Source organism: Lutjanus erythropterus, chromosome 11, assembly GCF_056507025.1.
Source record: "Lutjanus erythropterus isolate fLutEry1 chromosome 11, fLutEry1.hap2, whole genome shotgun sequence".
Lineage (NCBI taxonomy): Eukaryota > Metazoa > Chordata > Actinopteri > Lutjaniformes > Lutjanidae > Lutjanus > Lutjanus erythropterus.
Genome location: NC_139327.1, coordinates 20,634,162 through 20,661,744, shown reverse-complemented (window position 1 = coordinate 20,661,744; position 27,583 = coordinate 20,634,162). Strand labels below are relative to the sequence as shown.

General features: G+C 39.1%; 1 protein-coding gene across 1 annotated transcript; it reads right to left on the bottom strand.

Moving 5' to 3' along the window:
• Positions 1-374: 374 nt before the first annotated feature.
• On the bottom strand, positions 375-27,445 carry ltn1 (listerin E3 ubiquitin protein ligase 1). The gene is made up of 32 exons (XM_084731245.1): positions 27,286-27,445; positions 26,610-26,816; positions 24,707-24,805; positions 24,271-24,501; positions 24,138-24,190; positions 23,856-24,036; positions 22,109-22,282; positions 21,748-21,938; positions 20,044-20,194; positions 19,709-19,963; positions 19,223-19,534; positions 17,828-18,043; positions 15,626-15,667; positions 15,327-15,516; positions 14,967-15,206; positions 14,734-14,887; positions 14,442-14,592; positions 14,012-14,213; positions 13,736-13,892; positions 12,176-12,289; positions 11,938-12,065; positions 11,259-11,394; positions 9,838-9,982; positions 9,003-9,216; positions 7,658-7,895; positions 7,462-7,539; positions 7,121-7,307; positions 4,577-4,742; positions 3,317-3,537; positions 1,860-2,054; positions 1,493-1,660; positions 375-702 (listed from the first exon to the last, which is right to left on the bottom strand). Exons 1-32 carry the CDS (start codon positions 27,325-27,327, stop codon positions 640-642), a joined length of 5,301 nt encoding a protein of 1,766 aa, XP_084587371.1. The 5' UTR covers positions 27,328-27,445; the 3' UTR covers positions 375-639.
• Between the last annotated feature and the right edge of the window lie 138 nt (positions 27,446-27,583).

Here is a 27,583-nt window from a genome sequence, read left to right as displayed (position 1 = left end):
ATATAAGGCATGCCACTAATCTGACATCACTTTACACTCCTAAATATTAGGAAATATTTATGAAACCTCTCCTGGGCATTACAATGCTTAGACCATCTCTTTCTTTAAGTTTGTAAAATGACTCGACAAAACAGGTGTTTAAATGAAGCACCTGGACACCTTTGGTTTTTCCTAACTTTATGATTCGGCCTCTTCTACACACCTGCAGATTAAAAAGCTTAAAAAAAAAAAAAATTAAGTCCACGAAAAAGATAAAAACCTCATTAACAACATAAAAACAACAGCAGGGAGCTACTGATGCTGCAAGTATACAGTACAGGAAAGCACTGGTAAAAACAAACTTGAGAGCTCATCAACCCACACTACTGAATATGGGCATGAAAGTCTTCATTTAGATTTTACTGTTTTTTATTTCAGACTTTCAAACAACACATGAAACATGATTTTCTGAATCAAATAATGTCTGATATTTCAGAGAAATCCTCTGAGAATCTTAAGAATTTCAATCCATATTGTGATCTAATGAATTAGTCCTTAATGTAGATGATTTTCCTAATAACGTTCATATAATCACAACTGATCCTGTCCTGACTGACCGGAGAACTGTCGACCTTTGAGCCACGATCAACAGACTGTGTGTTAGAAGAAGGTTTCTCTGCACAGTGGACATGTGGACTTGTTGCTGGAAGTGAACCATTTATACTGTAGAGAGATGAGATAAAAAAAATATATGTAAGCAGCAAACCAAACTCAAAAAGCATGTTCACTTTAAACTATATCTTGTCATTAAGGATTTCTTATGACTCACAAACACTAACTAATTATCATTGTTTAGCTCTATTTTCACATTATTTTGTGTCTAAGTGACTAATGGGGACGATATTAAGGAAGAGACCTGCAGCAGAAAAGGTTAACTAAGTGTAATCCCTCCGAGGAACTGTGGATCATCCAAGTACTGCTCGTTTCTTTCACGGACAAGCTGAAATTATTTTTCTAAGTGACTGACAACATTAAACTCACAAAAGCGTCTTGGCTTGTCTTTTAACTATTCCAACAATCATCAGCTCAGTTTAGTCGAAATCAACTCAACCCATAAACCCTTAATTCACAGCATTAGATGTGAAAATATTGGGAGAGGAGTGAGAGGAAGGTCAGATATCATAGAAGCAGTGGGAGAAGTGTTTCTGTTGAATTTCAATAAAACTGACAATGTCATAATAATAGTTTTGTAAAGGGAGTCTGGTTAGTTTTGCGAGGGTAATAAAACAGCTGTTTATGGTTAAACAAAAACATATCTTACACTTAAAAAAAAAAGCTTTGTCTTTGTAGCGATCCTGTCCATAATGTTGTTGGACACTCTGAATAATAGTCAGTGACAAAAGGATTATGTTGTAGCTACACATCTATCAAGGTTAATTGTTGTTTTAAACATCTGCAAAGATCCTGACAGCCCTCCGCTGGATATAATATGATCGTGACATATAAAACTCACCAAACATGCTGAGTGGAATTTCTTTTTGCAGGTGCGGCACGCCTTCTTGGGCAGGGAGTAGTTGGAGCCATGGATGACAGAGAAGCAGATCATACAATCCTCTAGTCCCTCAAAACGCTTATCCACATTGTTCTTCCACAGAGCCAGGCCCTCCATTATGCTGCCATTCTGAACAAACAAACACACATTTACATTTTTCTGATACATTTCAAACTCAAAAGAAAGTACCTTCACTGCCCTCTTTGCTTGCATTTCTCAAGAAAACTTCACTGGTAGGAATTTAATTTGGCTACAGGTCTTTGGATTGAAGAACAGGCTTAACAACGTCAGCCTCTTAAGTTTGTATCCACTGTGTGTTGGTTTCTACCTGATGTGTGAGGTAGGTGCTCAGCTGCAGCATCCAGTTCCTCCACTGCTGCACAGCGACGCCCACACGCCTTCCACTCTCTACAGTGATGGAGCCTAGAGGGTAGTTCTGTGGGAGCTGAATCACCAACTCGATGAAGAGATCATCCACAGAATAGGTAGCGATCACCTCCCGCGCTGCTGAGCGGGCCTTCACCTGGGGCAACAAGATGAATAAGTAAATAAACTGTTTGCCTTTGCCATCGGGGTTTTTCAGTCAGATAATCACACATCTGCTCTACAGTCTAAACTGTCTGCCTGTTGTTACCGCATCTTCTACTGATCTGATCACAGGTGGACAGCTCTAAGTACAGGTGTGAATGCACCCAGGATGCATTTGAGATACGACTGCTTAGACCACATGTGGAGGTGGTCTAGGGCACTCAGGTGGTCTTGTTTGGTGGGGTGGTCACAGGTGTTACCCAATCAGCAGCAACATGTATGTAAACACCAGCCAAGTAACAGGGAGTTATGGTGCAGTGCACTTATGAACACAATAGGTTGTTCAATGCAGCTCTGTTTGCTTAAGTTAGGAATGCACTGATGCCACTTTTTTGTAGACAGAGTACAAATACTACAAGTACTTAGATTTGTGTACTTGCCGATCCTGAGCATGATACCGATACAAGTACTAAATAAAGCCTTTACAATTCTTACAGCTACTTTAAAAACATGTCTTATTTTCATCAGATGTTTCAAATTGTTGTTGCTGTTCCCCACTGATAGTGTAACCACGGTTACTTATTAAACTGAGCAGTTTACCATGTACATAATATATTTCAGTAGGAATAATTCCTAGAATGAAGGTTCCTGGTACATACTACTACTGTTGAGCCACCAGTTAAAAACAAACACATTTTTTGCATATAGAGCAGCTACATCAAATTCTTAATCATTTGTGCTTTCTTGTACATTTGGCATTGAATGCAATTTATCAAATTGTTTTTTCTTAGAAAAACGTTGTTGTGAAGAGAGATGCTCCATGCTGCACTGGGATGCACACTTTAACTTTATCTGACTCTGTCATTACTGCCTTTCTTTGTGTGGAAATCTGTTTTCACATCACACATGAACATCAGGAAAAACCAGAAGTGTGCATCCCGCGCACAGTTCAGGTGTAAAATCCCAGTGCAATATGGAACATCAGGTAAAAACTCAGACTCCTGTAGGTTGATACAGGGGTTTAGTGTGGCTCTGAACTAAAACAAAAGAACTAATAAGTTACATTTCCATATTGAACAGCCAAATAGACAGCAAACTAGCCCTTGTTTTTACTTAAGTGGTCACTCAAGATGCATTATACTGTAATTAAAATAAGATGAGAACTCCCATACTCAGAGCTGTCCACCCAAGCTGCACGTTCATACCAGGTATGAACAGCTTCACAGATACACAAACAGAGCGAATTTGCAAACTTACCGTCATACTGTCAAACATCTGAGTGCTGGAGTGGACAGAGGAGATCTCCTGGGCTGAAAGAACAGGACTGACGTATTTAATAGTGAACTTCTCCACCGCTGCACTCACTCTCTTGTCCTGGCTGTTCCACCACAGCCGCACCATGGCAGGTAGGTCCTGCACGGTGCTGTAGTACACGCTGCAGGCCAGATGAGGGAGCTCCCACTCAACACTCTCACTTTCTGCAGACAAGAAGCACAGGGGGCAAAAACTGAGCTTGTGTCCAATTCCCACTGCATTCCAGGCATCACCTTCCAGGGCACTGTCACAAATGTTCCTCTCTGTGAGAGTCTGATCTAAACTTAAACTTGCACTGTCTTCTGGACTTTTCTGTCATTCACTCCTGTAACTAGAGAAGTGTTATAGTCATTTAGTGTCATTTCAGCATACAGGCATAAACAGATGTTTTAATGTCACTACTTTTACTACTATCTCTGCTTACTGTATTATTTTTACATTTCTTGTCTTGTTTTAATGCTATGTTTTAATTATACTTAAATTATATATAATTTAATTAATATATATTATACGTCTTTTTAATGCCATACTGCTGTTTGTAATTTTTTACTCTGATTTTGTTATTGTGATTTTATGTATTTCTGTCTTGTGTGTTTTTACCTATGTTGTCATTTTTTAATGCCACATTGTAAAGCACTTTGAGTTGCATGCTATGTATGAAAGGTGCTATATAAATAAAGTTATTATTATTATTATTATTACACCAAATTTTATTCCGTAATATTAAGTGGAGTCTTAAACAAGGCTTATCACACTCACCATGAGCTACCACTACGTTTCTTGTCATGTTATGTTCTATTTTACCTAAAAAATACAGCATTGTGTTTGAAGAGACAAACTAAAACACCATGTTTGAGTCACAATTCATTGTCAGACATTTTAAACATTAATCTATAAACATAATAAAAACTATAACAGTTACTAGCAGTGACTAATATTTACAGTTGAAGACTAATGTAACTTAGATTATGCAGAGTTTTGTTGATTTAAATTGTAATATCATACAATTTGAAATTACCACCATGTGACATGTCTTGGAAGTGTGTTCACCTCATTCTCACAACATAAAAATTATTTTTCTGGACATTTAACATTTTCCATGTGTTTTTCTTCCATGACTGGAATGTTTTCCAGGACACGTGTGAACTCCGTTGTTTACATTTCATGTTTCAAGTCATGTAGAGGTGTGTGTGTTCTACTTACTGTCAACAGCCAGAGACAGGCTCTCTGTAAAGAAGGTTTTCGTCTCCTTTGTCTCTGCTGCCTGGCCTGGGTAGACAGGGTTCTCAGGCATCAGTTTGAAGAGGTGAAGGAGGAGCTTGTTAAGGGAGCAGCTTCTCTTAAGATACTGGGCATAATGGGCACGCAGCTAGAGAGAAATGAGAGGAGCAGTCAATACTTTGACAATACTTAGATATCAATATCATTGAATCTGTATTTGCTCAAACTTCAAGTCAAAGCTACTCTGACTGTGACCCTGAACTCTGAGCTGATGAACCCTGAGATGAAAACCACAGTCTTCAGTTTCAGAACAGCTGATCAGTTAAATCAACACTGAGTATGTTCACTCTTAAGTTAATGGAGCTCTGATACTATGATTCTCAATAGCAATGGGTAAATAAAACGCAGACCCTCAATTTTAATAAGCAGATTTAGAGTTATGAATGCATTTGTCTTTAAACAAAGAGTCAGAGCAGGGAAAGTGTCAATTAGTCAACACAAAGTTTTATTCAATGGTGTCCATAAATTTGTCATTTTACATTTTTAAATATATTGGCTCAGCTTCAAACTGATATTGAAAAATATAGTTGAAAAATTAAAAATTATATTGATCAAGGACTGTAAGCTCACTGTCTGATACGGTAATAATGTGTTTGGTGATTTGCGGGTTTGTAAATGGTTTCCAGTGGTATAAAATTCCACTGTTCAGCTTGAGGTTATAATAATAAAAAGATTACAGATCTATTCAGCAGCATTCAGTGACTTATTTTCAGCTCCTTCAACAAAAGTTAATAAATTTAAACACTGTCACTGAAATGCTGACGGAACATATTCAGACTGTATACACAATATTTAAAAAAAATATATTAGTTTCAAACCACAGGCGTGCACCACAAACCTGCTCACTCAGAAATTATTAATATATGATCAACAATATAAAAGGGATTATGTTCCATCAGTGTGACAAATCAGATCATGACTGATGACTGAGATAATTATTCATTGATCCTACATGTCTAAATACTGAGTTTTTAAGTTAAGAAAATTCACAGAGTTGTTGTTCGAACTTGAGGGGGCAATCACATGAATGTCCCCAGTCAGGAACTAAGTTTTCTGATTAATTCTGCATTCAGGTGGACTGAATCAATGAAGAAGTTAAACAGCATGTCTGGCTCTGTTAAGTTTATTGGAGAAAATCTGCCAGTGAGCAGGTTAGGTTCACAGAGCAGTTTAGGTTCACAGAGTCAGTTACCATGGTAATTGACGCAGAGTTTAAAGGCCAAAATGTACTTTAAGCTTTAACTAATTCAATTGAATCTATTATAGCGTATTGCAGGCTTCAGATTTAAAATTCCAACACCAAAAAACCAACAGTATTTTAGGAAAAGGCTATTAATATGCATCGATTTATTTCTTTAGTGTTATTATTGTTAGTAATTGTTTATTTCTTGTTGTCTGAGGAGAAAACTCGTCAACTCGTCAGTCTATATAATGACTAAACGGTGCTCGATATTCATGTTTTTGTATTGAGGCAGACTAATCATTTACATCAGTGTCACTCTGACAGTTTACATCAGTGAGGATGTTTTAGACAACAGCAAACTTCACACCAACACACACTGAGGAGATGAAGAGGAGAGACAGTGTCTGGACACTTCATCATGATTTACAATAGTGCAGTGCAGTGACAGATGTTCCATGGACGAGACGAGTGTCTGTTTGTTGCAGAGACAGATTTTCTGTCTGCAGTGAATAAACCACAAAACTGTACAGTAACATCAGGATTTATCATCAAAAACTTTTATATCAGTGGACACTTAACACACTCGCTCCCCTCCCTCCTCTCCGCCGCCTGTGTCTTCCCCACGTAGTTATGATTGATCGGCATGGAGTAATTAAGTATTTTAAAAGTACATAAATCAGACTTGGAGTAAAAAATATTGCACCACATAAGTGTGTGGTAATATTATGATTAATGATCAGAAAAAGTTTTTATATTAAGTCACACACATCTGTCCATATTCACACGGTCTCACCCTCTCTCTTTCTCTCTCTCTCTGCTGCGGGTTGGCTTTTATTCCTTTTACCTGGTTTCAAGTGGAGCTGCAGCTCAATCTTCTCTCACTACTCACAATCGTGCTTTTTTAAAAATCCCATTTAGCTCTCCCCAAACACATACTGCGGCTGCAGAAAAAACCCTAGTCCCCATTTAACAAAATCGAAAGAAGTTCAGAGTGGGAGCGTCAAGGCAGTTTGACGCGTGTCAAAAAGCTTTCAGTGCGTGTTCTGTCATTTAGAACAATGGGTGTACTTTAAAAAGAGGGACATTTAGTCCTGGCTTTAGTGCATTTTGGCCTTAAGTTTACTCTCTTTCTGGAACTGAAAACCCAGAGTTTCCCCTCATCTCAGGGTTAACAAACTCAGAGTTTTCACTAAACCTGCTTTCTGAAATACACCCCAGTAAAAAAGCAAACATATTGTACTAAACATCTGATAATATTGAGGCCAGCACGTATGATGACTCACATGGGAGGGTGAGGATTTGAAGAAAGTGAGGAGCAGTTTCCAGGCCAGCAGGTACCCCAGGATGCAGGAGTACTCCACACTGAGAGGCTGGACTACTGCAAACTCTCCTACTTGAAGTCCTGCCACGATGCTGTCACACAGCTCCTCACAGGTTGACAGGATGGCCATCAGAGCTGCTGGAGGAGAACTGAACACAAGATAATAACTCTAAGAATCATTTAAAAACATTACCCATACTGATTTTTGTCTGCTACTTAAAAACCTCGTGACAACAGCTAGAATACAGTAATTATTACATATGTGTAAACCGCACATTAAGATTGTCTCCCCCATTGACTTACAGACATGGCTCATCTCTATCATCATCAGACTTGCTGGTGTCTCCTTCTCCGTCACACTCAGGCAGCTGAGGCATGACCCTGTATTGACAATAAGCCAGTATGTTAATTTTTCTGGTTAAATATTCAAGACTTAAATCATAACACAGTACTGTTAATTTAAGGAAATATTCCCCACCCTCTCAAATGAAATCCTTACTTTTCTAGCAAGTGGTAGACAGTGATCTGCAGAGGTCTGGCCTTAAACAGGAGCAGAGGGCACAAAGTGTTGAGGAGAGTCTGGAGGGGCTCTGGCAGGTTTGTACTCTGATCCGCTATGAACCGTGATGGCAGCGAGTTCTGTTTCAGCTGCTGCACAGGCACATATGTCAGAGCCACGCCGACTGACTGCAGTACCACCAAAGGGAACACAGGGTCGTCTGGTTCAGTGAAGGCATCTGCGTTGAGACAGCAACAGGCAGAAGGAATGTGACATATGAAATCAGGACTGTTACATACAGTGTTTAGATACATTTGCCTTAACTGCTGTTATATCACAATGACAGGCTTTTGGGACATAGTCAGACTTGTAAATGATTTTCATTTATCAGTGATATGCTTAATGCAGTGGTGGCAAGTAACTAAGTCCATTTACTAAAGCACTACACTTAACAACAAATGGGCAGTACTTGTGCTTTGCTTCATGTCCATATCTTTATTCAACTAAACTTCATCTAAAATTCTGCAAATATTGTACTTTTTACTCCATTACATTTGTCTGATAATGTGTCGGTCTAGACATCTCTGCAGCACAACAATATTTAATTTAAAATGGCGTTTTGCCTTGAACAAATATTGAGCCTCCTGTTTTTCTGAGCTCATGAAAAGTTAACTTTTTTGAGATAGGTCACATGACATAAGGTGATGCCACAACCATATGACGATCTTATAAAATATTAAGCATTGCTGTAGATTAAACTAGCTAACAGTATATAAAGCAGTTAAAATGAGCTCAACCATTAACATTAACAAACTTACACTTATGTAAGGTACAAAAGTAATTAAGGTTTTGAATGGTGAAACTTTTACTTGTTATTAAGTATTTTCACAGTGTGGTAATAATACTTTTACTGAAGTAAAGGATCTGAATATTAGTGTTGTGCATGAGCGTTCGTCTCTTGTCCCACTTCATAAAGATATAAGTTATCCTCTCCATTCAAATTATTAATAAAAAAAACATTAACCATTTAGTGACATCACTGCATTGACTCAAGGAGGTTCTATTAAAAATTGAATTTTAAAAAATGGAAGAAATGAACACGATTTCAGATTTGGACCAGTGAACTTAATTCAAAATTGTTACCCATGAAGGTGAAATATTTCATTTTTATCTTTGTAAACTGAATTTTGAGCCAGTACGACTTTGCACAACACTGCTGAATATTTCTTCCACCAGTGGATAAATAAGAAGCAAGTATTGGGCAAGTTTTGGTGCTTGACTTTTCAGACAAGACTTGTTTCCCAGAGATTGTGTCATAACCTCCTGAAATAAATTATACACACACCTGTGATACTGATGGGCAGAGGCAACAGCAGGTTGTAGATTCCTTCTACAAAGAAGTCTGTCCATTCACCAGCCAGTTCTGAAGGCAGCTTCTCCAGCACATCAGGCGGAGATGATGTGAAGAACTGGTTCACCCCCACTACCAATGTAGTGTTCTCGCAAACAAACAGCTGCACCCATGGGTTCCACAGACTGCTCACATTCTCAGTGGCAACCTGAGATTGAAAGCAAGCAAATGAGGTCAAAGATAGTGAGGGGCAGCAGATGCAAGCCATAATTAAAAACTACAGCCTAAACTATAGTTGGTACAATATAAACAAAAAAATCCGTAGAAAAAGTCATATTTTAACCAAAATATATATTTTTTTAAACAACTTTATTAATTTTTAATTAAACTACCATACATTTGTTGGCAGCATATATTAGAAATCAAAGAGTGTACAAACATAGAACAGCTGTGTTATTCAAGTAATTAAAGAACCCCCACTTAAACCCTTTAGTCCACATCTCCACAAGGATTGTTGTCCATCTAAGCGTCAAATAAAGGGGTACAAAGGGAGTATGTAGGAAAAAAAGCAAAGATTCAGGATAAATGAAGTAGTCGTAAGAGGGAAAGAAAAAGGACAAACAATAATAAAAGGGAGACATTATAGACATTTTCAAAATTAGAAATGATAATACTAATAAAGAAGGATATAGGGGGTGGGGGTCTCCCTGGTCTCACTCTAATACTGGTATTCTATCTAGTCGTCCTTATGTGACGTTATTTGTAAGCTGACCCTGGCCGCAAAACTCACAGCCACAAAACAAGAGAATGCATGTGATCTCGGTCTCACCTGCAGCCAAGCTAACATACTGCAGAGCAAGAAGTCCCACTGGCTGCCCCCAAGAACCGTCGCACGATGAGTCACCAGCCAGGACAGGAAACGCATCATCTCCACAGTCAGGTTCAACTGCTCTGCAGTTGCTTTAGATAGGTCACTGAGATACAGAGACAAATGTAGATATATGAGCAGAAAATAGGGCTGGGCAATATAATGATATTGTATTGTATTGTGATATGACACTAGATATCGTCATAGATTTTGGATATCGTTATATCATGATATGTCAGAAGTGTTGTCTTTTCCTGGTTTTAAAGGCTGCATTACAGTTAAGTGATGTCATTTTGAGAATTTACCAGACTGTTCCAGCTGATCTATTATTTGCTTTTACTCGCTTAAACATTATATCCATATTATTGATGATTATTTATAAAATAATCTCACATTTTGTGAAAGCACCAATAGTCATCCCTGTAATATTGTTGCAATATAATGCAACAAACTTATTCCACCCTTTGTAGTACACGACATATCAGTCACAACTTACATGATCAATAATTATCGATATTGACCGATATGAAACGTCACTATTGTGATAGGTTTTTTGGCTATATCGCCCAGGCCTAGCAGAAAATATCCAAACTTGAACAGTGCAGACATACAGATTTATCAATTGCACAATATGAGTTCCATAAACACCTGAAATCTGCCCTCAGCAATATCAAATAAGTCAGTCTCTAGGGGGTATGATGCTCTCTTTCATGCTAAAAATGAAAAAACACCTCGTACATTAAAGAAAAGTGGCAAGAAGCAGGAATAGGGATTTTTGAAGAGGCTTGGATGGAAAATTTGCAGCTTTCTGGTCCTCAACTAATTTCATGCAATGGAGAGAAGAGAGCTGGAAAAATATTTTAAGATATCTTAAGACCTCAAACCAAGTTTGATGTGCTGGAGACAATGTGGCTCAATGAAGGCAAATCACTTCCATATATAGTGGGACTGTCCCAAACTGAGTTTATATTGAAAAGATATTCACAGAAGATTGAGTATGTTATTTAAGACTCATTATCCCTGAACTCAGAGACTCTTTATTTAAGCCACATTTTTGAAATACAGGACAGATGCAAAACTGCTGCAGACTCTTGTGGCAGCAAGTAAAAAAATCACCAGAAAGTGACTAAATTCTATACCCTCTATAGTGGAAGACGGTGAAGTGGAATAATTTAAGAAAAAATTTAAACCGAAGTCCCATTCTTCAAAGATTTAAAGAAAATAAATTCATTTTTTTTCTCGGGACTGAGCTATGGCTCACAAGATCGTCAGCTTTTAAATATCTTTTTCTTTCTATGCATGTAAACATGCTTTATCTAAAAATATCAAAGATTCTGTACACTCTGTGATACTGTCTGTAATTTTTTGTGTGATTATATTACCTGCCAAAGAGGAACCAGACCTCCTTGCTGTTCCTCCACTCCATCATGGTGGCCAGGATAGCCTGCAAGACCTCGTCCTCAACTTGTGTTTTGGCTTTTAGACAGCAAAGCAGCACTGCCAGACACCCATACACATCTGTAACACACAGTCCAAAATTATTTTCAATCAATCAAAATTTATTTGTATGGCGCCTTTCATATAGATTTGTGCAATTCAATGCCTAACAGCTGACTGACAAATCGATAATAAGACAAAGCAAGCTGAAGTGTAGGCAGCAAAAGAGTGAAATAAAATCTATACTTAAAACAGAGTAAAAACAACAGAAGAATAAAAATGATGACATACAACAAAATATGTTTAAAAGCAATGATTAAAAGAAAGTAATTAGATAAAACCTAGACTAAGATCTATATGATAGATTAAAAAGACAAAACAAAATAAAAACAAATAAAATAGATAATAAGGGAAAAAAAACAAAACAATGCTGAAAAGAAATGATAATAATAAATAAAATAGAAATAGAAATAATTTATACAACATAAATAAAATAACAGTTAAAAATGTCTATCAAATCAAAAGCCAGGCTGAAGAGGTAGGTTTTGGTTGTTTTAAAATCAAAAATGTCCATGTATGCATTTTTGTGAGTGGGTGTATGTGTGTTCATGTGTGTATTCTTACTGTCATTCTCTTGCCAGTTGATTATTCCAGCAGTAGCGAGAGCAATGAGAGTCTCTCTGTCTTCTTTGGTCATGGTGGGGCAGAGCACCTGGAGCGTGCTCAGTTTGCTTTGAGACACTGGGAACAAACTGGCCAAGTACAGACAATTTCAATATGTAACACAGTGTGAACAGGGGCCATTTAATAGCTTTGAATGTGACACTAAAAGCATTTAAAATTACATAAACAAAGTACTAACCTGTCTGTGCTGTGGTAAAGCTTCCTCACAGCTGCACTGTGAGTGGTTCCTAAATCACTGGTGTTGATGTAGGTCTCCAGAGTCAGAGCCCATAGGCCTCCATCCTGCACTGACCTGCAGGGCAACAATACAATCACAGTCAGTACATTAAGTAGACAGTGTTTCAAATAATAAACATGTGCATTAGAGAGGCCATGCTTTTTTCCCACCAATCCCGCCAGTAGTTTTTTGTTTTGATATCACAGCTAGTAGAGCAGGTATTGTAAGCAGTGATTTTAAGCCAAACTGAACCAGTAATACAGAGTTTTACCACTAGATGCCACTGGTTTCTCAGCTGCTCCTGAGTGGAACAGAGTCCATGAATGAGAGTGGAAGTCCAAGTCACGTTCTTGCAATCTTACAAATACAAGTTTTGTAAAGAAATTACAGATTTTCGTTCAGTGAAACACTCACAGGAAGTGTTGAGTTATTACTGGCAGCATAACACAGTGACTTTAACAGGGCAAACAGGAGTGGATCAAAACAAGGCTTAGTATGTTTGCTACTGTCAAACTGTAGTTAGTCAATTACCTAGCTAACAGCAAACGTGATGAGCATGAGTGATGTGACAGTTATCAGGGACATCAGCAGCGTTTATTAGAGTTGTATTGAAAACCAAAAATGAAGAGGTGAGTGTTAATTAACTTTCCACCAACACTAACTAGTTAGCAACTTAGCATGAAGACACTGCTCGACTCCACCACCTCACACCTCCACACACGCACATGGCTGTTGCCCTCAGCGACATGCATGAGATTGTGCAGGTGTAGTAATAGTTTGCCTTCAGGGCTTTCCTGCTGAAAAGATTTCATTGCGCGCGCGTGTGTGTACAGAGTTTTTCAACAGATGTTTTACTATAGTTATTTTAAAAACAGGAGCACCATCAACTTCAGCAAGTCTTGATTGCATGTTTTGGATTCATTTTATGTTCAAATGGAGGCAACACAAGGCATCGGGTAAATTTTTGTTACACAAATCATGTTTGGGATGAAGTGCTCCTTTTGATTATAAACCATGTCATGATGACACTAACTCATCTGAGAATTGGCTAAAGATTGCCAACTAGAAAGCATTAATCCCGATCTCCTGAATATCAGCCAAGAACAGCATTCGATTCATCTGGGCATCCCTAATGTGCATAACAATCACTGCTGATGACTTTTGTCATCTTGTTTCGTCACTCACAAGTGGATATAAATTAAAGCTTCATATCTTTAGTACACCTTTCATAAAGCATTTAAAATGTGCACATTGTTTTATTGATTGAAATGAAAAAACAAGAGACTGGTAATTTCACCGAAATGCACTTATTCTGTCTTGTTTATGAAGAAAGCTAAAACATCCTGCATTGTCCTGATGAAAAATAATATAAACAATGACAGCTGAACACTTATTTCTCATTTAACGTGCTTAACGTGTTTATGTGAAAAGTTATTATGCGTTACTCTTTGTGGGCTTGTTTCTACTTACTCTGTCAAGTGTTAAATTAATTCCTCATTCATCAAAAATCCATGAGCTCACCTTGAGTAGAGTGTCTCCAGCAGGTCCTTCATTGGGACCTGGCTGTGGAGTCCTTCCGACAGCCCCCAGTCAGTCAGCAGGCGGTGATAAGCAGACACAATAGCAGGGCTGTACTCAACTTCTTTACACCACTGCAGTGCATACAACAGCTCTGAAACTGCCAAAGTAAAGCATTCATATACAAACATATTATAGATCAACTTACACATGAAAAAATGTGTAAAAAAGAAAAAAAAAACCTCAAAGTTCAAAGAAAGGTCCTGTGTGTTTGTGTACCTGTGTTCTTGAGATTTGGCAGGTATGACGGATGTTCTGCCTCCTTTTGGTCACAAGCAACAGACAGGGCCACCCTACCTAGCAGGGCACAGGCACACAGGTGGGCTGGCAGCCTGGTTGACAACTTAAACCTCCAGATATCCATGGAGGATTTTTCACAAACTCCTCTGTGACAACGGGAGAGTAAAGGGTTTTTGACCCACTGCAGAGGACAGAAAAAAAGGGAAAGATCTCAGGTGGTTCAAGTGTGAAAGATTTCATTAGTAGGGTTGTATGAAGTACTTATCCATAGTCAGTGTATTAGTTGTAGTACCAGTGTAAGAAATTTAGCAATGTACTGCTGTGGACAGGGTCAGCAACAAAACATATTTTTGCCATCTTAAATAAGGTGCATTTAAAAAAAAAAGTCTGTATGTGTGTGTGTACTCACCTGAGGAGGTAAGGCTTGTCTGATTCTTGTCCATTCTGTCTGGCTGGGCGTCAGTTGGGTGAAGAACTGAACGAGGAGAGGGGAGTCTTGATCGCAGACAGAGATGATTGTCTCCACTAAGTTCTGTACGGCCAGAACTAGAACCTGTAAACTAAAATATAACACCAAGAAAAATTAGGAGAAAACTGCATCAAAGCCACGGGATGGATTCTTAAGATATGTTTGCACTGACTCAGACACGCTGAACAGGCAAAAAATTGAATTCTGATGTCAGAGGAAGGTGTTCTGTTACCTTTTAATGTCCAGAGAGGCAGTGAGTAGTTGGTTTGTCACCCAAATGGCTGCACTGTGCAGGAAACCACCTTCATTGAACTTAGACTCAGAGTGTTGGACTAATGACTGGACTCCAACAACACAAACCTTCCTCAGCTTACCTAAAAGTGAGTCTTTCAAAGTGATAAACAAGCATTAGTCATTTAGCTTACCTGACAAGTATATATGCTTGTGGACTGTGTGAGTACCTACCAGACAGGTGAGTATGTGTTTGATCTTGGGCAATGAGCTGGAAGACAGTGAAGAGGAGTTCCTCAGCAGAGAGTAGTAGAAGACAGTCTTGTACAGAAGAGAAGAATGTGGAGGCCACATCACAGATGAAGGAGATGAGCGGCTCCATGTTGCCTGCATCTGTCAGACTCTTGGTCTCAGACAGAGTGGCGTGGAGCTTCTCTAAGATCTTCTCCAGGTACACCCCCCCAATCAGAGGCTCTGTGCAAGTCAAAGTAGATAAAAAATTGTTACAAAATAAAAAAGATGGTAAGAAAATCCCCAAACAGCTAATTTTCTAGACAGAAATATGTATTAGCAGGTGTGTGTGTTCGTTTTCACCATTGTTGTGGTGCTGAGAGAGGACAAGGCTGATGAGTGTCCAGCTGTGGTTGCTTGAAGAGGAAGTGGAACTGGGAGAGCTGTGTCCAACCTTGCAGAGCTCTTCTGTCAATCCCAGGAGCTGTTCACCCAGAACTGAACCTTTCAGCCAATCATGACAGCTCTGAAGAGTCTCAGGATCTGCACATGCCTGACAGGACAGATAACAGGGCAGCACAGATGTTTATACAAGTGTAAATGTTAAGACAGTATACATACATAACACACTAAAAATCCTGCATAAACAAAATTATACATACCCTCTGTATAATTTGCAGGATAATTCCCCACTGTAAATCCAACTAGAAAGCAGAATGAAGAGCATAAATGTCAGCAAAGAAACAACTGCATAATAAGGTTGAATGTACAACAAAAGAAGGATCACTACACAGCACATAAGACATGAATCCACATTAGGGATGAAACAGTATGAAAATTTCATATCATGATTTAGTGTTCAGAATTATCACCTTATTAGTATTATCGTAGTGTTGCTAAAATGGGCTGAATGTTCAAAAGGTTTTATATTGAAAAACTCTCAGTGACTTGAAATAAAATCACTGTTGGTGCTCTACCAAACTTAAATTAGACAGTATTTGCTCAAAGCATGTTAATAAAACTGTCTGTCTGTACATCCGTCACGCATGTCGAGAATCCCGTCGACTTCGCATTTGATGGGTGTACTGCTAAGGACCCAAGGGAGTGCAATGTTGATTTTGGTGTCATTAGGCCACATGTAGAGATGCACCGATACAAGCATCATCCAGTAATGACCGCAGCGACTTTGGAAGCTGTCCGTAAAATCCCATGCAAGTCCATGTAAAACTGAAATAAATGCACAGAGTGCAGCTGCTATCCAATCAGTCCTGGCGAGTGTAAACTACTTGAATGCCTCGGCAAATTGTTTTTAATGTTGTGTTACAGAGTTTGGGGAATCCTGAAACCCTTTTATTTGGTCGTGTCTGGAAGGGAACCCTTAATTTGCAAAGCAAGATTTTTCTGTCGTCCCTTCATTGTAACGTTAAAATGATCACTCTGGCGAGCTCTTCTGCGGTTCTGAGGTTCCCTTCAAGACTCGACCATCAGTCACCGTCTACTCGTGTCACTTCGACACATCTGCGGACTCTTCTGCCTGCGTTGTCACATTCAGCTGTTTATCTCATTGGTTGTGCTTTGAAAAGTCAGTGGCAAACTAGGTCAAGGTTCAAATATTTTTAACTTTGAGCGCAGCGGTCAGCGGCAGATCCGAGCGGTGTGTTACACCAAGGGTAGCAGCGCCGCTTGTTCAGGTGACACCGCTCTCTCCATAGGAAAACAATGGGACAACCAGCACAAAGCGTTTTTACCGCTGATCATGTGTTGGGGCCTTTAGGTGTTCACAGCAGGGTAAACAAAACTGTTGCACACATGGCACCACACTCATACCTGTCCCCCATAAACAATGACAGGTAGGAACTAATTAGCTCTTAGACAAGAGACACAAGAAGAAGAAACTTAAATACTACATATGTAAATGTATAATTAAAATACTATTTAAAATGCTGTAAATGATAATGAAATAATAATCATATATACACTATCTATAATAGTAAACTTAATTATGCAAGTCCACAATAATGTTGTGAAATTATTATACTGAAATGTATCATATACACAGTAAACTGCACAGCTTAATAAGAACCACAAAATCAGTAAAGTAACTTACTACAAATAACCTAAAAATGTAATGTGTACAGTAACCATGGTTACACTTGTAGCAGGAAACAGCAACAATGATTTGTTACATTTAGAAAGTGACCATCTAATGAAAATAAAATATGTTTCAAAAGTTACTGTAAGAACTTTAATGGCATTATTAACTACTTGTATCGGTACTTGGTATCGGCAAGTACCCAAATGTAAGTACTTGTACTCTGAAAAAAAGTGGTATTGGTGCTTCACATGATAGCGCGACAACATTGAATTTTATATTTTGGCCTGTAAATACTATCTACTCCAACTACAAATTTTGAGCAATCGTCACCAAATTTGGTACAGACCAGCTCTGGACCATAAAAAGTTACTTTTTCCGATTTTTGATATTCCATAGTTTTGCTACTGCTCGACCTCAGTTTGCTTAAATTCTGCGGGATGGATTCAAATTACAAAAAATGTCATACTATGCTATTGCAACCACATTTCACAGGTATGTGTAGATAGGTCTGAGTGAACATTGGTGCCATCTGGCCATCTGCCATCACTGTGGCAGTATCACCTAACTATACAGGAAGACAGGAATCTGTCTTTATCCAAGTAAGGTGGTCCAAAGAAGCTGCTCCAAACAGGAACCACAAGTGCTAATTAAAATCTGAAATGGTAATACTAATAGTTGGGATTTTACCAAGGTTTATCATAAAAACAGTCATTGTTTCATCCCTAATCAACATTATGTAATTTGTTATGACATCTGGGTCTTGTGTTACCGTGGTGACGTGGTTGAGGATGCGGGTGGTCTCCTGGCGGCTGCAGCAGTAGATTGAGCTGAAAACCATCTCCACCAGGTGCTCAGTGTCTCTGCGCCCCTTCTCAGCCAGCCACACCACCACCTGCTCCAGCAGGAACTGCGTTGCTGGATTTCTCATATTCCCCTCATCCCGCTGCTCACCGTCCACTATTTTATCATCCAGCTCGACCAACATCTAAGATGAGCACAATTAAGGAAAACAGTCAGTTGCATCAAGGATTTGTAAGAGCTGTTAAAAGCTTAATACTTAACATTATTTAATGGAAAAGAGCCATACCCGTGTTTGCAAATACTCAACTTTACTGCCAACAATTTCTCAGAGTGTACAAGTTTTTGTTTTTTTTTGTTGTTGTTTTTTTTTTAAGATTATTTTTTGGGGCTTTTTGCCTCCATTCAGATAGGACAGCTGAAGATATGACAGGAAAGGGGGAGAGAGAGGGGATCACACACAGCAAATGTGCTACCGACGGGAATCAAACCGGCAGCCGCTGCAGAGGACCGAGGCCTCAACACATGGTGCGCATGCCCTACCAAATGAGCTATAGGGGCGCCCCAGAGTGTACACGTTTTTAAACCTCATATGATTCCTTACAATTATGAGTGAACAATTCATCAAAATCACAATATGACCTAGCGCAATTTTCAAAACAAAAGAGGTCCAATATTTGATAAATGTATGCAAAATTGGTGTTAAAATACCATTTACGTTAAATTTTAATCATAAAATAATAATTTTCATATTTTTCAATGAAAATTGGAGTAACAAAACAAGTTAAAATTCCCTCAAATATTGAAAATCTTAATTGCAAATCAATCAAAACAATTACAATTAGATATATTTTTCAAAATACTTGAGCCCTACTTTCAATTAGAGCTGCAACAATTAATCAATTATGAATTGATTGTTAAATTAATTGTCAACTCATCAAACTATTTATCAGTTTGAGTCATTTTTAAAGAAAAAAAAAAGTATAAATTCTCCAACTAAATGTGAATGTTTTCGGGATTCTTTACTCCTTTCTGAGTAAACTGAATATCTTTGGGTTGTGGGCAAAACAAGACATTTGAGGACGTCACCTCTGGCTTTGGGAAACATTGATGAATATTTTTTATAATTTTCTGATGTTTTATAGACCAAACAACATTGTTTTATCAAACAACTGCAGCTTCTGAGATTTAGGTATTACACTTCGCTGTAATGCAATCTCAATAATATTTCAATGAATTGTGCAGCCCAAGATTTGGACATTCCAAAGACAAATTCATGAGTTTGTAAAAATCCTGCAGACAAGTTGACCAGAACACCTTACAAAGTTAAAAATACGCTTATCTCTAATGATCAAATCTGACTTACCTTGAAGACCCTGGGTGTGTGGAAAGACCGCAGGAGAAGGGAGAGGAAAACAAGATGTTTCTCAGATTTTTTCTCATTCACATGCACCAGGCACAGTTGTGCCAGCTGGCACACTACATCCTCAAAATGCTGCGTCTGTGGGGACCCAAATGCCTTCTCATTCACAAGCTCCGACACTGTCTGCACAGGCTTCTCAACACCACCACCCTCTACTCCAGTTTTCTCGCTGTCATCGGGCTTAGAGAAACAGATCTTGACAGATTTCTTCTTCTGGACGTGCTTCCTTTTTACTCTCTCGGGGTAACGCATTACCTGGGGACATAAGGGAAAGTGAGATTTATTCAAATGTTTTCTGTTTCACTTTGGACACTTTTTCAGACATGAATGGCTTCGACAGCTGTATTGATCTGCTGTATCCTTCGTGTCAACATTGAGATTTCAGTGGAGATTAGATCTGAAACAGAGCTCCCCCAAAACCAAACCCACCTGCAGCAGGTTGGCTACCCCTTCCAAAGCCTGTGGATCTGCTTCCTCGTTGTCGACATAACAAACAAACAAAAGGCCAAGCTCTTCCCAGAAGTCTGCCAGAAGCCCTTGAAAGACATCTTTGTCATTTGCTTCATCTTCGCCATGTAAGTTTGCCTTCTTCTCCCAGGAAACAAGCATTTCAGTGACCAGAAGGAAAAGAGGACCATTCTGAAGGGAAGAATTTCCCAGGGCCTTTTCGAGGAGTGGTAGGAGCTACAAAAAGACAAACAAAACAATGTTAGAAAGGTAGAGATTTAAGTAAATTTGACAGGATAGTGACTGTGTGATCCTACCTGCTGTGAAATGAGCGTGGTCCGTATTCTTTTCTGATCATCGTCCTCCTCTCCTGTGTTGTGCAGTATGCAGTACCTCAAGCACTCAACAACAGACGTCACAATAACTGCACTTTCCGATGAGCTTGTTGCTGCACGCTCACTAGACAGACTGACAAAAACACATGCAAACACGAAAAGTTACAGTGTAATACAGGAAGTATAATTTACAACTTCTAACAAGAGCAATGTGTATCATTTTATATCAGCACATCACTCTCTCCAAATCAACCAAAATCCATAAGCAAAATAAGCAATATAATACTGCAGATCACAGGAGATCCTGGTCTACTGCTGCTGTGATCTCTTAGTGTTACTCTGTTTAACTGTATGATTTGAGTGATTCCAAACTAACCCTTCAAAACATCAAATTCACACAATAGCACAAACAAACTCACAGACCAAGCCAGTGGCAGACCAGCAATGTTATACAACTTTAAATTATTGATTTCGCTCGTGGAGTTGATTTGTTTGGAAGGAGGGATATTTGGTTTGTATAACAGTGGTTTTCTATCAGAAAAGACTGTCAGATAGCAAAGTGGTGAAAATATTCTAAGTATAGCATACAATTCAACTGAACTCTTTTTAGATTGATCTTTTTTAAGTGGCTAAAATACATTTTGTTGCCGACACTGCACACAGCAGTTCAGTTCAACTGGTACTTGTCTAAGTAATTGGTGATGTTGAATTATCATCTCCAGCCCAGTTTTCAGTGTTGCCAACTCCTCAGTAAGGAAAGTAGCTACTGGCTGTCCTAAAAGTCGCTAAATGATGTCATCGCCTAATTTGCACAATTGACAATTTGCATGGAATTGTAATGGACACTGTAGGAGAGAGGAATAACATCGTGGGAGAGACAAAAAGTGGGTAAAAAACACCCTAAACATATTTAGAACTACCAATGAACTTTCTTCTGTTGATTCTTGTTGTTTTTTTTTTATTTTGGCATTGAAATAACTTCATGACTTAAATGCTTTGTCTAGACCCACATGACAGAAATTGATTTTGTCCTGTATTGTTAAATGTTAGAATATCAAATTTAATCAAAAGACTGTTATGTGGGGTAGAATTGCTCACTAGCTAGCTCTATGTCCAACCCTCCTCCTTTATCCGGGCTTGGGACCGGCAAAATGACCCAAAAGAGACACTTTGGCAGAGTTACTCAGGTTTTTTGTTTGTTTGTTTAGTTTACTTAAGTTTGGTTTAGTTTCTAACCTTATGCTCCACTTAGGAGCCTACAACAAGTCACAGTAAAATATGATTTTAATTTTTTTGCCATAACTATAACATTTTTAACTTTTTTTTAACTACACAACATTAACAATCTGAATGGACCAAAAAGAGAAAACAGAAAAAAAAACTGTTAGTGGCAATGTGAGGAAATGATGGTAACTAGTCTGGCCCTAATCCAGGTTCACTGTTTGTTTGTTTTTTTCAGACCCCCCTCCACACACACATGCTGTGCTGGCTCACAGAAAGAGTAGGTCATCTTCATTTTGGTCAAGGCTTTCTATGGCAGGTTCAGCAACTGAGGGAGCTGACTTAAATGAGTAAGCAGCTGGTTTATTTTGTAGAATAATACGTGCTTTCATGTCAAGAGTCTCCAAACACATCAACACACACATCAGTCTCTTCAAGCAAGCAAATCAAGCACAAGCAAATCACCCTTGTATGAGTGAAGCGAAGAAGGTGGTGTAGAAGTCCAAGGTCGGATCCGTGACCTCTCGGGGCACTTTGCTGAGGAACGGCATTAGATTAGGGTGGAGTGCTTTAGCCATGCCTTTGCCACCCTCTTTCAGTAGAGCCCAAAGTTTTGGTAAGAAGCCCTTCCTGGCATTCACGTGTGTCCAACAATCCTGAAATAGGAACAGGAAAATATTAGATTAGATGCAACTTTGAGGCCTCCAAAATTAGAACAATATGAAAGGCCTGTAGCAGCTTTACATATTAACATCTACTTGACGATCTGCACATGACAATATAGTGGCATTGTATATGTGGGTTTATCCTTTAAACACAATCTTACAGGGATTGTAGACACAACGTGAAGAACAGCCTCCCACACAGGAGGCAGCACTACAGGATCTGTGTCGTCAATGCTAAGGAGAACAGCAGGGCAGAGTCGCACCGCTTCAGCCTGGACCAGTGCTGGAGTGAACTCACAAAGAGCACACACCATCTCAAAAAATGCTCCTCGCACCTGTGGAGCGACACATAGCAGTGATTAGGGAAATATCTTCTTTACCACAGATTATTTATTGTATATTTGCCAGCACAAACAGATACAGTTTAGCTTCTCACATAGTTCTAGCATGTTATGTTATTATCAACTCCAGTGTGGGACAGATTTATAAAACACAAATGAAGTAACTTTGTGGAATAAAACATGTCTACATAGTTTTCTCCTTGATACTTTGCCTTTACATGTCATTGACAAGACCACCTGAATTAAAGAGATACTTTACTAAGATACTTCATCAAACTTTACTCAAAAAGTGACTTGGGGTATTTGGAAAAATATGGAACCTGACTTCTTCTTAAAAGTCAGGTTATGCAATGCATATAGAGATTGGGATATCATACATTGTCCCTCACAATCTATGCAAACGACAACATTTTATTAAAATAAACAATTTTCTGATGAATATATGAAACTCAGATGGAATAATAAACATTTAGTGCTTATTTTAGTTGAGTGAAATTTTATTATGTGGATATACCAGTTGAAACAGTTAATGAATTACTTAAGTACAATACAAATTCCAATGTCTCTTATAAGCAGAGCGGTCCTATTCTTGCCCGGGTCCAGACCTTTTAATCCGCCACTCCACCAAATGACTGACTCTCTGGTCTGGCATCGTGACATGAAACAGTTTTCTCCGTAGAAAAGCAATTGATCCAATGGGACCCCCCCCCTTTTCAGGGATTAATAAATAACGTGATATCGGATGAGTGCATTGATTGCATACTTGCCAATACTGATACCAGCATTTTAGGCAGTATTGGAGGCATTTTCCAATATTGTTATTGGAACAACTCTACTCACAACCTGAGTGTTATTGTTGGTTTGGGTTTACACACCACTGCCCAAAGGCTGATTCCCAGAAACATCTTGAACTCAGCAATAATAAGCTAATAGAGATACATTGGTCTCTTGTAGGGCTGGGTGATATGGCTAATAAATATTATCTTGATATTTTTAGGCTATGCTGTGATAAATGTACACATATATCTCAATATAGAGATTTTTCTCTAAAATAACATGTTGTGAATTCTCCCTAGGGCTGGGCGATATGGACAAAAGCAAATACAACAACATTTTTGACCAAATACATCTATACCAATATTGCAACAATATTGTAAGGATGATTATTGGTGCTTTCACAAAATATTAACACAAAATTTTTGATAAATGATCACCAGTAATGTGGATATAATGATTAAATGGGTACAGGCAAATAATAGACCAGCTAAAACAGTCTGGTAAGTCAAGAAAATCACATTACTTTACAGTAATGCGGCCTTTAAAACTAGAAAAAGACAGAACTTATGCCATATCATGATATAATGATATCCAAAATTTGAGAGATATCACAACAAATCACATATCACAACACAGATTTAATGTTGAAGTATTTCCCAGCCCTAGTCTCTAGTGATTGCTTAGGGAAAATTGAATCCCCTTCACTCATGGAAATTGATTTGAGTAGAAGCAATGTCAGACTGAAGATAATTCTGTCTGATATTTGGCAAGTCCTTTTCAAGTACAGTACCTGTGGCGTCTTGTGTTTGCTGTACTTCCAAAACTTTCCAGAGCTAATTAGTTGTGCTAGTCTTTGCTCCATGGCCGTCCTGTCATTCTGCAGCAGCAGGGACAGCAGTCTCTTCACTCCCAACATAGAACTGGTCAGCATGCGCACATATTTGGCTTCTCTCTCCTCCTCTGTCACGCTTCTAGAGAACAGAGGGAACTAATGACTCTGACAGTACTGATTTTCATTGTGCCTACACAGTGAAAGGAATGGATGCTATAATGAATTTAATTCTTAACTTACTGTGGATCACTCAGAGTGTCTGCTGTTTCCTTCAACAAAATATCTTGCAATACCTGCAATATGAAAATAACAATTAAATGATAAATTTCCCTCATTACATCTTGTCCACACTGAAGCCATCATTACTACTCACATTGAGGATCTCATCCTTGCAAAAGCTGAGAGCCTCGGGCTGTTTGGCAGGTGAGAAAGCAGCCTGGAAGGCCTGACATGCTGCAGAGGCTGCCGGTGTGTAAGTGTCACACTGGGACAGAATCCAGTGGCCCATCAAGCTCTTCAGATAGGGGGCCAAGCTGCGACGCACTTTCAGCACCAGCTGTTCAAAGGCCTGCTGCGTAGCCTCCCTGATACGGCGATCATGGTCCTGGTAGACATAATGATGAAGACAAAATTCACCTGATGTGGACAAATCTAAAACACTCATTAAAGTCCCATTAATGTAATACATTTTCTGTTGAAATTGGATATTGAATTTGTTACGTAGGAAGGGACTGATTTCTAAAATGTTAAAATTAATGACATTGATTAAAAAAGGAATTTCAGGGGTATGTGGAAAATGACCAGCTCACCACTGATATTTTGCAGTAAATCCTGGGCCAGTATGGCAGGACCCCTTTAACCTCTTCAGCATCCCGTTCCTGACACATAGACCCAAAGTCCTGCACGGCCTGAGAAGAGCACACAGCATTGAGACACACACCTGGACCAACAAACACCTGAGGGTGATTTCATACATTAGCCAACTACACTGTACACACAAACAAATGTTAGATTGGTTTTATGAATAGTTTCATCATTTTGAGAATATTTCACAGCAGTCAGTTTGCATGAGCATTCTCTCTATGCTGCAACTTCAAATCTGCAAAAAACAACTGGAAAAAGATGACTCACTGCAAAAACTTTTCTGCCTGATTGGAGCCATGTATTTTAGTGATGACTCCATCTTCAAGGATCAAAAATGGGATTATGCGACTTGTGTATACAGTATTTCCTCTCTTGAAGAAAAGAAAGTGGCAGAGTGTCATCCTGGTGTTCAATGGCAGCACTGCACCTATTATGTCAAGTTAATTTCTTTCCTCATCCAGACACATAAGAGATATGATCATATATCGCAAAATATAAGGTCAAAGGCTGATTTAACATGCCAGAATATACACTGTATACACTGTAATAATAAATGCCTTTCAGTACTGTGGATAGCACCACTTGGCCAGACAGTATGGTCTATTTGTTATAATTCCCATTCCAATATTTTCTTCTACAGGACAAGTATACATGATACTGACAAAAAGCTGGCATATGCCCTGGTTTCATGTCCACTGTACTGTTGATTAATATGTTCTTGTCTGACCAAATTCTCATTGGTAGTTAAAAGTTCTTTTTATTCCATTATTTTCAGGGGTGGAAGGAATTACGCAGACATGATGTTGTTTTAATTTTGAGTAATATAGGCTATTTACTGAATATTTACTCATCTCCAAAGTAACTGACATCATGTCAAACTATCAGCACAAATCACTACTAGGGTTGCAAGGTAATCCTAAGTAGGGTTTCCCTCAAATACACCCACAGGCCCATAAACAAGGCCTACAGAGTTGCAACAGAGAGATGCCAGATTGAGGGGGCTGTGTACATATATGTATATATTGTCAGGCACTCCAAGTAGTTAGGCGTTAGCAGTTAAGGACAGAGGTGGTGAACTGGAAGTGAACTGGCACCTCTCCAGCTACTAGTCCATGCTCCATACTTTGGCCCATGCTGGACTTGAACCAGTGACCCTATGTTCCCAAGCCAAGTTCTTACAGACTGAGCTCCTGCCGCCCAATACACAGCAACAATAATAACAAAAATAATAATATAAAAATCAATTAATGGTGATATATTGATTAGTGACTCGTCATGAACATCTCTGATTGAGAAACATAACCATTCATACTTATGTTCACACTTCTGTTCACTTCAGAGTCAGCAATTAACCTGCATGTATTTGGCATGTGGGAGGAAGCTGGAGCACCAAGAGAGAACCCACGCAGACACCGGGAGAACATGCAGTCTCCACACAGAAAGCTGCCGGGTTCAAACCCTGAACGTTCTTACTGTGATGCAACAGTGCTAACCACTGCGCAACCGTGCCGCCCTTGTGCATATATGCACACCTTTTTAACACCTTTATAAATTGATTAGTGACTCACCATGAACATCTCTGATTGAGAAACATAACCATTCATACTTATGTTCACTTCAGAGTCAACAATTAACCTGCATGTATTTGGCATGTGGGAGGAAGCTGGAGCACCAAGAGAGAACCCACGCAGACACGGGGAGAACATGCAGTCTCCACACAGAAAGCTGCCGGGTTCAAACCCTGAACATTCTTACTGTCATGCTACAGTGCTAACCACTGCGCAACCGTGCCGCCCATACCTTTCTAAAAAATATGTGGTTAGTAAGTTAGTTTAAGTTGAATCTTACTTTCAGTCTGGTGACAACATCCCTCTTCGAGAGTCTTCTGAGCACCAGCCGGAAATCAGCATCTACCAGGTTGTCTATCTCCTCTGCGCCGTGGACAGCGGGGACATAACTCAGCTCCGAAGTGACCGTTGAGTCGAAGCCCACAAACCCGGGGATGACACCACCTACCCGGGTCAATACCTCGGCAGCTCGGCCACTATTAGACGGCTAGTAGCGGGACAGAAACGTATTGGAAAATATCTCATAAAAGTAGCCAAACAGAACGCTGTGGTTGTAAAACAGCTGGGACAACACAGTCGTACGTAGCATTAGCTAATACCATGAAGTTTGCATTAACCTAGCTTGCGCCGTGTGAAGAAGGGAACCCCAGACCCGCGAAAGATCACGCGAGAATGATCATTTTAGCCTACACAATGATCTTTCCTTAACTCTAGCCAAGTCCTTTTTTGTCGCGAAAAGATCCCAACATGCCCAGATTTTACACACAACGCCATTGAACGATGGCACGTAACTAATTTGTGCAAAAAGGACAGCAAAGAGACAATGCGAACAGACCTCGCGAGAGTTTTGCAAATCAAGGGTTCCCTTCAACACACTGCCCCTACCTTGTGCTTGGTTTTGTTGCTAACTAGCAATGTTCCTCTCACATTGCACGTTAGCAGAAAACGGCGCTTACCCGAACATTTCCTTTAGTTCGCTGTTTATTCTTGCCCCCCATGGATACGCATTTATCTTAAAAGTATCAATTTCCTTTAGTAGCCAACAAGTTAGAAGCGCTGACTGTACACAGGGCGAACACCACCGGCGGTGCTGCTGTAAGAGAACTGAACATTTACTTCCTGTCTGACTCTTTCAAAATAAAACGTCATCCTCATGACGTTTGGTTTCTTGTTGTGTATGGATTTGGATGTAATTGTACTGCGATTGTACATGTGTGAGGCCTTTCCACCTCTGCTCTTTTGAAAAGTCCAAGA